The sequence below is a fragment of the Rhinatrema bivittatum genome, chromosome 15, assembly GCF_901001135.1.
Source record: "Rhinatrema bivittatum chromosome 15, aRhiBiv1.1, whole genome shotgun sequence".
Classification (NCBI taxonomy): domain Eukaryota; kingdom Metazoa; phylum Chordata; class Amphibia; order Gymnophiona; family Rhinatrematidae; genus Rhinatrema; species Rhinatrema bivittatum.
Window position 1 is genome coordinate 37,894,726 of NC_042629.1, and position 12,781 is coordinate 37,907,506.

The 12,781-nt window shown below is 43.0% G+C and overlaps 1 protein-coding gene across 1 annotated transcript in view; it reads right to left on the reverse strand.

The window, feature by feature from the left end:
* Window positions 1–1,209: 1,209 nt before the first annotated feature.
* Window positions 1,210–12,781, reverse strand: part of DRD3 (dopamine receptor D3) — a 43,275-nt gene continuing 31,703 nt past the window's right edge. Inside the window, 5 exon segments of the mRNA XM_029578034.1 lie at window positions 1,210–1,406; window positions 4,495–4,768; window positions 8,289–8,398; window positions 8,401–8,444; window positions 8,446–8,473. Coding sequence (XP_029433894.1) covers window positions 1,210–1,406; window positions 4,495–4,768; window positions 8,289–8,398; window positions 8,401–8,444; window positions 8,446–8,473 — 653 coding nt within the window.

A 12,781-nucleotide genomic window follows, 5' to 3' on the forward strand; every position in this document is an offset into this window, starting at 1 on the left:
ACTCCCCCCAATATGAGCCTCATAAATTAGTCTCTAAAATTGCAATGTGTGTGTTGCAATCAAGAGCATTTTATTTACAAAGGTCATAGACAATGTTACTTTAGGTTCAAATTGGACAATGCACCTCTAGGCAGGTGCAGGGCCTGGGGTGACTCAGCCCCACTGGCCCCATTATCAGCCCAGAGATGAAGAGGGGGGGTGGGAGGCCTGAGCTTTAATACTGGGGAGGGGAGGCAATGTTATCTTCTAGCCTGGTGCAGATGTCTCCATGCATGGGTTGCGGTAGGAACTGCACCACAAACACCCCAAAGGAATGGGAAGGGATGTCAGAAATGGGGGGAAAATACAAGCCACTGTGGCAGCATGGATACCCCCCCCCCCCCCAAGCTTTGATGGGCACCTGCTCCCATCTCCAATAAGGTCAGCCAGGCCCATGGGTGGTGGGATCAGTCTTAAAGAAACTTATAACATGCTTTACAAACATAGTTTTTTGGTTTTTTTTTTAAGGAAAAATGTGCTCAGACAAATTGCTCTCCAATTATTTTCTTGTTTTAAAGGGAAATTAAAATTACAAGCCTGTAGATGTAGTAGTCCAAAATAGGCTCTGGTTTAGCTATAACCCTAACATGAGTCATCTAAAAATCCTAATGCTTACTGTGATTCCCAGCACATAGCATCCCACTACCTAAAGTGAAACCCAGTATAGGGGATCCTTCCTTTATGCTCCTACTTACAAAGAAACCCAGTATAGGGTATCTTAAGTCCTCCACTCCCTGTACTCCTGCTAGCAGGGAAACACAGCACCGGGCATTAAGAGCTTTAATCTTTTATTGTGTTCCAGCATTCAGTAGGTTTGTCCTCATTTACTCGCATTATGCATCTGAAATTTAATTACAGCAGCAGTACAAATTTGCACATAAAATTATTCTGTCTTAGTTTGGTTTTTTTTTTGTTCTGATCAAGAGGTTGATCATTGAGGTGGGTGCAAGGAAGAACTTCAGCTTGAATGAATGTTCCAATGTGGAGTGGGGCATGAATATTATACGAGATGGAGCACCCAGATTACACTCTAATGCTGCTTCTATCCTGCCTGCAAGATAACTAGATGACAAGAGAGCACATTACTGGGGTCCTGCAGCAGCCCTCCCCCCTTCCAGCTTTCAGTTTCCATAAGCATTGTAGCCTCTTCTCCCCGTGACCCATCTGGCGTCAGCAGCTTAGGATCTTCAGAAAGGCTTTGTGAAACTCTGTGTTGAAGGTAGTGTAGATCACAGGGTTGAGGGCGCTGTTGACGTACCCCAGCCACGTGGCGGCGCTGTAGAGCTGTGGGGGCACCCGGCAAGCCTTGCAGTGAGTGTTCAAGATGTGGGTTAGGAAGAAGGGTAGCCAGCAGATTAGAAAGACACCTGATGTGGGGGAAACGCATGCCAACCCCGGGGGGAAAAAAGACAAAAAAAAGAACAGTGTTGCACATTACCTCAGTACAAACCATTTAGTTCATACACTTAGACTGTAAGCTATTTGTGGTATGGACTTATCATATCTCAATACTTATCAACATTGTACAGCGCTGCGAGCATCGAGTAGTGTTATCAAAATTATGTATTATAAGTGTGTGAGCCGTTACTTGTGCTATCATAACTAATACGGATCAATCAATTTCAATGAATATCAGGTAATGTATTAGATTCCTTCTTACACTGTTACTCTGAGGGCTTTATGGGAACTCTGAAGGAGCTGTTTAAAATATCTGGAAAAAAAAATGAATGACCTTTGCTATTTTTATCAATAGGAAATGAACATTCCTATGTTAAAACCAACTACCCGCTCAGGTCATGGAGGGGACAGAGGACACTCCCCTGCTGTTTTTACCCTGACGAATTTCTGACTGGGCATTCTGCAAAGAGGGCTTTGACCATGGGAACCCACATGGGTTGGCGCTGCAACACCGCAGACCTGAGTCTAATTGGCAATTGGAGAGGTCTTCTCTGCCAATACTCCTTCCACGCTCTGATTTCCTTGGGTTAAAAGGGAAAAGTAGGAATGTTTCCTCAGGGAAATGAAACACTGCTCTAAGCCCTATACTTGCTTGTTAGCTGCTGATAAAACTAATTACAGGCAGTTTTTCATTAATTCCTTTGCAGTTTTCCCAGTAGTCCTAGACCAACGGGCTGCACATATATTTTATTCCTGGTCCAGGGCTATCCCTCTGGCAGGTGTCAGGACTGTGCTCCCAGGGGTCAAGCTGGCCGATGCTGGTTAGGCCTCTCTAATGTACCACCAGCTGGGTTGGGTCTGGTTTTGTAGACATGGACATCTCGTCCTGCTGTTCTTTAAGAAACTGGAATTACAGGTTAAAAAACATGAAGCTTCTGGGACATCCTCCAGAGAAATGAAATTATAGACTAAACATATGCAACAACCCATGCTGCTCTTAGAAAGAAAATGTTAGCAAGCCACACATGTACCACATGGCAATGTTTGTTTGTTTTTTTTTTGGGGGGGGGGGGGGTTCACAGGAGAATATTTTTCAGCAGCGCGTACAGAGCTCAAGTCTGCAGGTACATTTTTACTCGTAGACTTTATCCAGAATTTAAAAGTGGATTTATGTGCATACGTCTGCTTTGAAAAATTTCCCAGGACGTGGACATACACGCCCATGGCTGTTCCCAAGCCACTATAACTTTCCGCGGGCGCGTTTCCACGCACACTTTTTTGATAATCTAATGTATGCACGTATGTGCTTTCCCTCCTCCAATTCCACCCCCGGAATATCTACCATAAGTATGGAAGAGTTTAATTGAAATCGCGTTTTCCCTACGTGACACTGTAGATTTTCAAAAGGCGATTTACCATGTGTTCATGCACATTAATCCTTTAGAAAATTACCCCCGAGTCTACATGAGAGAATTTGCATCAGCACAGGGCTTCAATCATGCTAGACCCAATGTTTAACATCAACCACAGGGCAAGAGGAAATAGAAAAAAACCACCTGTGCTTTTGAACATTTTTGTTTTCTACATTAATGACTTCAGGAAACGTGCTCTACATAATAAGTATGCGCCCACTAAAATTCATAGGGTGTCTTGAGTTGCTCGGCTTGGCAATGGATTCTTGAGAGATAAGTTTTCCTTGCATCAGACTATTATGCAATGTAATAGCAGTCGCTTTGTTAACAGAGAAAATAACAGCAGATCCTTAATGTGAGCAATCTGAGTCCACCTCCATGGCATAAACCTGATGTAAGTTTAGCTAATGGTCTATTCAGGCTTGATTAGGTAATCAAACTGGGAACATAAAATTAATTTAAATTTGCGTTAAGGTACATTTATTCTAATATCACAGATGTGTTCTTTGCAGTAATGTTAGTAAACTGCTGGAATAATAGGATTTAGAGGCTACGAGGCTCCTGTAGTGCAGGCAGGTCTTTTAAAAACAGTAGACACATTGGTCCAGACGTACAATTTGGTCTATCTCCCAATGTATGGCTAGGGGGAAAATAGTACATAACAGCCCTGAGTGTTTATGGGTAACCGGCTTGGTGCTTTTTGGCTATTCTTTGTCACCCACAGAGGTATGTCAGAAGCTAAATCTACCCTACAGTTAGTGCCAGATGCCGTGGTCCCCGAAATGAAGTATTATTAGTGGCCCTTACAGCCCTATGTACAAAGCAGCTTTCCAGTAGACCTAAAATGGGAGAGAGCCGCTAGTACGTCGGACCCATTCAATTAGAAAAACTCTTCACTAGAGAACGGTCAACAAGACAGCAGGGCATAAATACAAATATTCCGTGTGTCACTTTTAGATTAAAGCCATGGAAAAAAACCCCCCATCTAATTCTGAAGTCATTTTACTCTGAGATCAGGAATGGATCTCCATTAGAAACGTGGGAACTGCTGGAATGGCAGATTCCGTTTCTCATTCTTTGAATCTAGATTGTATTTGCACATTCTGGATCTGATGTACTAAGTGAATTTTTTTTTTTTCCCTTCATTGATACAGGCCTTTTTGTCTGTGGCATCACAGGAAGTGAGCTATTGTTGGCCTTCAGTTGTTCAATGGCTAGAATTGTTGTTTTCAACAATATTTTTTAAGAGCAAAACGTTTACAGCAGTGACGTGAAAAAATCCGTTTGACATTTGTTGCCAGAAAATAAAAAATGGAAATCCTGGTTTAAAAAAAAAAAAGGAATTTCAATTGTCGTCAGCGAATAAGGTGAAAGTGGAGCAAGATTAACATTATAAATACCTTGCAGACCAGTGCAGCACAGTGAGATCGCTTACATGAAGGAAATTAGAGAGAAAACCCCCCAAATCCTGGCTTGGTCGCTAAATAAAAGCTGCTTCAATTATAATTCCCAGTTTGGTAATGCAATCACTTTAATGCCGATTGCACAGCACAGAAACATAATAATAATATAGCAAGTGACAGCAGAAAAAGACCAGAATGACCCATTCAGTCTGCCCAGCCGCTTGATGATAGTACTTACTTACCAAGGACGATAGCCAGCATCTGAGTGGCTTTTCTCTCCCTCAACTGTATGCTTCTGCGTTTGGGCATTTGTTTTAAGGAGGTCATAGTCTTGCCATTAGCGAGCTTGCACACCTCCAAGCCCATCTTGGGCACATGGCTCTGTGATTCCCTTCTTACAGCCACTTCTTCATCCTGCTCTTCCTCCTCCTCCTCCTCCTGATCACATTCGGCCCTTGCAAATGAGCCATGACACAAACTACAGTAATTCTGCAGGTCGACTTGAGAGAGAAGCTGCTTTTTGCGGGAGGGTCCCCTATGGGAAGAGTTCAGATGGGATGAGAGAGACTCTTGACGATTGGGCAAAACTTTAACACTGTGTTTCTGAAAAGGAAAACAAAGAAATCCAGATGAGTAGGCCAGTGGTCATTAAGCTCATTCTGGGTAAGGGATTCCTTTGTCAACTAGTTCATGGCTGGGGTCACGGATAAGATATGGGAGCTAAAAGGAACTGCAAATGAGGAGAATGGTTTTGCGTTTATTCACTCTCATTGTGTAAGTCCCACACATTCAGAACACCTGAGCTCAACAAACCCGTTTTCTACTCTTTGTGGTAACAGAGACTGAGACTGCTGCAGACGTAACGATTTACAGCCCCCTGGTCAAGATGAAAATTTAGTGCTGGTGTCTTAGTGGTAGGCTATGGATTGGCATTGGATGAGACCTGTATGATGCTGGGTCATGCCCGCTTAGGCAAAGTTGAAGTACACTTGGGAGAGGCAGCCCTGTGCTAGAGAGACTCAGATCTGAGCAGGAAGTCTGTATAATACTTAATATTACAATTTTATGTCTTAGATAATTGTTTGTTTGCAGCTGTGGTTTGGATTGTAACGGGCCAGTGCAAAATTCATTAGGCTGAGGTGGAAATGTGTGATGTAAGCACAGGTTTGATTCATGGTAAGGAAAAGACAACCAGGAAAATATTTAAAAAAAAAAAGCAAAAAGTGCTTTAGACATTTTCTTTGATATACATTAGAGAAGGTATAAAGTAAATTTTCTGGTTTGAAAGACTTGCATAAAAATCCCTCAGATTTAATTTTAAAAGGGGTGGTAATTCATTCCAGAAGCTGACTCATTGGGATCATCTTTTTACTGAAATTTACAGTGTCAGGTGCCAACTACTAATAAATGGGAAAACAATGTTTTGTAATATCCCACAGTCCAAAACCATGTGGGTCCCCTGAAGCAAACAATGACCAGCAGTACTTCCAGAAGAACACATCGCTCAGTGCCCATGTCCACACCATTCACCAGTGGATAGAAAGTGGAATCCTTTTAGAGTGTAATAGGAAATTCATTTTTGCAGACAAATATATTTTTACTAGTCTTTCTCTGAAAGATTTTGCATGGAATAAATAACACACCCACGTATTAAAGCACTTGATATTCTACTTCATCATGACACTTATGAGTAAAGTGTTCCTTTCCTTTTTTACTTAAGACAATGAAACACCGATTGAATAGTTAAATGATTATCCATGCAAATCATGATAGTTTTACTGTAACAGGATTGTTTTTATCATTCACCTGGACCAGAGTGAAATGCTTCCTGTGTTGGAGAAACTGCCATAACACAAAACAAAATCAAAGACCTCTAATATATGTTAGGGATCTCCTTAGTAAAAAAAAAAAAAATACCACAAGAATTACCTACCCGCCTACTCTAAGTTTGTAAAGACTCGGCACGTCTTCCTTTAGCAGGTGAGGAAGGAAACTCTATTCTGTATTGAGAAATGTTTGAAGGGGGCCAGCTGGAGACATGTTTCCTGGGGTAGCAAAGTGAGAAAAGAAAAATGAGGCGGTGGAGGAAAAGAAGGGAGATGAATAAAGGGAGGGAAGAGGAGAGGACTGAAAAGGTGGAGAGAGAAGAGATGGATGGAGAAAAAAGGAGTGATAGTGAAAACAAGAGCAGCAGGCAGAGGAGGAGTGAGGAAGGTTGGTTTAGATAGTTACCTTCGGGGGGGGGAAAAAAAGTTTCTAACTGCAACCCAAATCATTCATTTCTCGGGCTGTCCAAAAAGTGACCTTTTCGGTTTTGCAAATATTTCTTGCAAATATTTCGCATACTTGACACATTCATGAAAATATTTTCCACAGACTAAAGGGTGAATTTCTGTGCGAGGGGTGAGAAAATAGTGAAATTCACTGGTTCTGTAGTTTGTTGGTTTTCTTTTTTTGTTAATATAGGAAAAAAAAAGGGCGATTGGTTACATGCATAGGAAAAAAGTTGGATTTCCAACGTTTCTCCTATTTCATCAAAATAAATGTTCCCATGATTCTCCATTGCAAATAAACTTTGGCAGAGCTCTTTTTTTTTTTCTGTTGGCAATCCTTTCCACAGACACAAAGCCTAAAACGTTCTTTGCGCCCCTCTCTACAAATATAAGTTGTGCCTTTCTCACCTAAATAGGGGCAAAGATGAAACTTCATTTTTCATCTCTTTAAACTTAAAGCCTGGGTGCACAGATTTTCAAAGGTACATCTGCATACATCTTAAGTCTGAGATTATACATTGGAAAGACTCTTCCAGCCCCTTTGCAGTTGCAGGTCCATGGGCTACATTATTCCTGTGGGCCTGCAAGCTCATTCTCAAAGGAAAACTCTCTGGGAATTCCCCTTGGAAATTTATAATGTTTGCAGTGGGGTAGCGTCTGCAAGCTCCTTCACGCGTAAGACTTAACCCCCAGATTTTCAAAGCAAACTTATGTGCATAAGTATGCTTTGAAAATTCTTGGCTGAGTGCCCAGGTAAGCATGCAAAGTTACACCTGCCCCGAGAAGGGCAGCACTTGGTGTGGGTGAACTTAGACACAACACTGGCTCGGTGTTTCAAACTCTCACTCTGCGTCAGGGCTCAGGGAATGAGCACACTTAACATGGCGGCGTCTAGCTCATCACATCTGCACACCAACTGGAAGATGCCATGGTAGAGTGCTTGTTCCTTGAACCCTGACGCAGACTGACATTTCAAAACACTGAGCCAGTGATGGATTGAGCTATACCTTTTCTACTATGAATATTACCTCCAGATACAGTAAGTACATTAGGACACATCTGTAATATCAAAATTCTTGTAAAATTAATTTGGAAATTACACCGATGATTACATAGATGCTTAGTCACAGGATGTATGTGCAGTCAGCATCTTGTCTATGAAGGTCATTCATCTTTTATATTATTGATCAGGCATTATGTTAAATTTACTTTTGATTTGATATATTATAATTTTCACTGCAAGGTTTCTTTTTTACATTTTGTTTCTAAACTTCACAAGCATTATTAGGTAATTAAAGTGAACCACAGTGAACTAATCCTGGCTTTATTCCCTTTGAATCTATGGGTGGGTATTTCCCATTTTGTAAGTAAGAAAATAAAACCAGGACTGGCTCGGCCTGTCCCTTCTGATATGGAGCTGCTTACTCATCCTAAACCTAGCTCCATGTGTTCACTTCCATGCCACTGCAATCAGCTCCTTGCTGTCCTGCAGAATACATTTGGGAGGTGAACTAGAAATGAAAGCCTGCCTCAGGGAGACCTAAGAGAACCATTTTCAAAGACCCCATTTCCACCTATGAAAGTTGTCCCCTAAGTTAGTAGCCATGATGCTCAGGCCATTCTTTGAAGTGAATCTGCTGTGCCCCATGCAGTCAAAGTTATGCAATTTCTGTCCCTAAAGCAGTCCTCCCCTCCCTCTGTCGCCTATTCTGCCCATTCATGCATTTTTTGGCTTTCTCTTTAAGAATTCTTACACGTGTCACTTGACTGTGACCTTGTCTCGTGCTCTCGTTGCTTTGTCGGGCACCGATGATGCGTCTTGTCCTCCGCCGCAGCACAATATATATACGGACATAAACCAGCAGCGTGACCATAAAGGCAGGTAAAAGGACACCAAGGAAGAGTAGATGACAAGTTCGGTTGGATATAGAGCAGATACTGGGATCTCCTGTGGAAAGAAGAGGAGGGAAGTACATAACTTAGAGGATCCCTTTGTTCTCCACTGGTGTTAAGATCTCTATGGACCAGCAAACACTGCATTCTTATTGAGGTACAGATGGTCTAGAATTCAGGTGCTAGCTTCTCAGAAGAGGAAGGAGGACACTGACTACTCCACCCCCTGTACAGATACCCAGCCCATTCATTCTTTCATTTCTTCTTTCCCCCTTCATAATATTTGTATCAAAAGCAGCAGTAGCACACAATACTCTACACAAATGTTCACACTGACACCCTTTGGACACCTTCCTATTGCAACCTTGATTTCAAAACACAGCAACATATGTAACTAATTGCTTCAAGTGTTCACACAACGATGGTGATGGTGGAGGGAGCTTTGGCTGGTTCGTTTCCTCCTGTTTGTTTTGGACTTTCACCTCAACTGGAATTGGCTTGTGCTAGGCTATGGTACCATAAGCCTTCATTCACAGTTACCTGGGGATTTTTATCATTTTATAACTCTCTGTCCAGACAGGATGATAGCACTTGACCAGGGCCCACAGACCACGGCTCCTTCCTGAACTTGATACACAGACCGTGCACTTGCTGGTGGTGTTGGTGTGCAATGATTGAAACTCCTTCCCCCTTAAGGAGCTGTAAACATTGACAGCATGGCATCCTCAACCCTAGCAATTCCAAAGAGAGGCTGAAGAGCAGAACCCAGTGATCTTGCATGGTACTGTGTATTGTTGTCATGGGCCAGCCCCCAATTAGTGTTAACCTCTTTTGCAATTCCAGTACTTCTGCACTCCAGGAATTTGATTTTGAATCCTCCATTATGGTCGGGGAATGCGATGGGGTAGTGTGGGAAGGATGAAGTACTGAAATGGTGATTTATAATGGCATTCCTATTGGACTGAAGGTGGACTAATGTTGATGTCCCATCTTAATTCTTCCCAAAGTTTATATAACTGACTCTAAGGCCTGGAAGCATTCTTGGTTAGCTAGTGCAGGTTAGGTTAGTGAATGGGGGAGGTTACCATTCAAATACAGTCCCTCACTTTTTTGAGGGATTTGGAATGGCTGTCTCTGAGACTTTTTTTTTTTTTTTTAAGCAGCTCTCTCCAGAGTCAAGAGGCAGTCCCTTATGGTTTACTAGCAGTTAGGAGGTAGTGAGGTGTTTTTTCCTGTGTTGATTTTTCAGGCCCAGTTATAGGAACCAGGCCCAACCTGCCTGGGGATCCTGATCAGGGTTGGGAAGAGTCACTACTCAGGAAAAGGATCTAAGAGCATTCATTGAAAATATGTTGAAATCTTCTGCTCAGTGTGTAGCAGCAGCCAAGAAATCAAATAGAATGCTAGGAATTATTAGGAAAGGAATGGAGAATAAAACAGAGAAGATCATAATTCCTCTGTATCGCACCATGGTGTGACCTCATCTTTGAGCATTGTGTGCAGTTCTGGTCGTCATATCTCAAGAAAGATACAGCAGAATTAGAAAAGGTACAGGGAAGGGCGAGCAAAATGATAAAGGGATGGAACAACTTCCTTATGAAGAAAGGCTAAAGAGGTTAGGACTCTTCAGCTTGGAGAAAAGATGGCTGAGGGGAGATATGATAGAGATCTATAAAATAATGAGGAGCACAAAGAAGAATATTTGTATCAACTGAGGGAGACAAAGAAATTAATCAAGTTGGCAAAGAGTCAAGCAGAAGAGAGGATTGCCAAGGAGATAAAATATGGTGACAAAACATTTTTCAGATACATCAGCGAAAAGAGAAAGGTCCAAAGTGGTATAGTGAAATTGAAAGGTGGTAATGATCAATGTGTGGAGAGAGAGGAAGAATTGGCAGAAATATTAAACGAATACTTCAGCTCTGTCTTCACTAAAGAAGACCCTGGAGAAGGACCATCTCTACACAACAAGAAACTGGAGGGAAGTGGAATAGATGAAAATCCTTTTACAGTAGAAAATGTGTGGGAAGAACTAAAGAACCTGAAAGTGGACAAAGCCATGGGGCCTGATGGGATTCATCCAAGGATATTGAGGGAGCTCAGAGATGTTCTGGCAGGTCCGCTGTGTGACCTGTTCAATAGATCCCTAGAAATGGGAGTGGTGCCGAGTGATGGGAGAAGAGCGGTGGTGGTCCCGCTTCACAAGAGTGGGAACAGGGAGGAGGCTGGCAACTACAGACCGGTTAGCCTCACTTCGGAGGTGGGAAAAGTAATGGAGTCACTGCTGAAAGAGAGAATAGTGAACTATCTACAGTCTGGAGAATTGATGGACCAGAGGCAGCATGGATTCACCAGGGGAAGATCCTGTCAGACAAATCTGATTGACTTTTTTGACTGGGTAACCAAGGAATTGGATCGAGGAAGAGCGCTTGATATCATATACTTGGATTTCAGCAAAGCTTTTGATACGGTTCCACACAGGAGACTGGTGAATAAAACGAGAAGCTTGGGAGTGAGTGCCGAGGTGGTGACCTGGATTGCAAATTGGTTGACGGACAGAAGACAATGTGTGATGGTAAATGGAACCTTCTCTGAAGAGAGAGCGATTTTAAATGGTGTACCGCAAGGATCGGTGTTGGGACCGGTCCTGTTCAATATCTTTGTGAGCGACATTGCGGACGGGATAGAAGGTAAGGTTTGTCTTTTTGCGGATGACACTAAGATCTGCAACAGAGTGGACACGCCGGAAGGAGTGGAGAGAATGAGACGGGATCTAAGGAAACTGGAAGAGTGGTCGAAGATATGGCAGCTGAGATTCAATGCCAAGAAGTGCAAAGTCATGCATATGGGGAGTGGAAATCCGAATGAACTGTATTCGATGGGGGGGGGGGGGGGGGGGGGGGAAAGGCTGATGTGCACGGAGCAGGAGAGGGACCTTGGGGTGATAGTGTCTAATGATGTGAAGACAGCGAAACAACAATGCGACAAGGCGATAGCAAAAGCCAGAAGAATGTTGGGCTGCATAGAGAGAGGAATATCGAGTAAGAAAAGGGAAGTGATTATTCCCTTGTACAGGTCCTTGGTGAGGCCTCACCTGGAGTACTGTGTTCAGTTCTGGAGACCGTATCTACAAAAAGGCAAAGACAAGATGGAAGCGGTACAGAGAAGGGCGACCAGGAAGGTGGAGGATCTTCATCGGATGACGTACGAGGAGAGATTGAAGAATCTAAATATGTACACCCTGGAGGAAAGGAGGAGCAGAGGTGATATGATACAGACTTTCAGATACTTGAAAGGTTTTAATGATCCAAAAACGACAAACCTTTTCCATAGGAAAAAAATCAGCAGAACCAGGGGTCACGATTTGAGGCTCCAGGGAGGAAGATTCAGAACCAATGTCAGGAAGTATTTCTTCACGGAGAGGGTGGTGGATGCCTGGAATGCCCTTCCGGAGGAAGTGGTGAAGACCAGAACTGTGAAATACTTCAAAGGGGCGTGGGATAAACACTGTGGATCCATAAAGTCAAGAGGCCGCCAATGAAGAGTGGGTGACTCGCCAGAATGATGCCTACTGCCTGGACACAATACCCTTATTCAATAAACATACACATGCTTACTGTGACTCCAACATCGCTCTAAGCTTCAACAACAAGAGGAAATGGAAAAAAGGATTTGCACTCACAAAGAGGGGAGTAGCTGGCTTGTTACGGCGGTTACTACCCCAAACCAAATATGCCTGATACTTCACTTTCAATGCATATACAGCAGAGCTCTCTGCTTCAACGGCAAGGGAGTAGAAAAAAAGGGTTCGCACTCACAAAGCGGGGAGTAGCTGGCTTGTTACGGCGGTTACTACCCCAAACCAAATGTGCCTGATACTTCACTTTCCATGCATATCCAGTATGGCTCTCTGTTTCAACGGCATGGGAGAAAGACTGATACATCACGCATTTCCAGCATAGCTCTCTGCTTCAACTGCAGGGGAAAAAAAACAAAAAAAACCCCCTGCTTCACGCATATCCTGCATAGCTTCAACGACAGGGGTGAAGAAAAAAAGGATTCGCAATCACAAAGCGAGGAGTAGCTGGCTTGTTACGGCGGTTACTACCCCAAACCAAATGTGCCTGATACTTCACTTCAATGCATATCCAGCATGGCTCTCTGCTTCAACGGCAGGGGAGAAAAAAAAACCTGATACTTCACGCATATCCAGCATAGCTCCCTGCTTCAACGGCAGGGGAGAAGAAAAAACAACCAACAAGGGCTGTACAACATAGTCTAGGTAAAACAAATAAGCATGGGTGTAGCTTGCTTATTGCGGCGGTTACTACCCCTAACCAATCAAGCTAGATATTTCACTTGG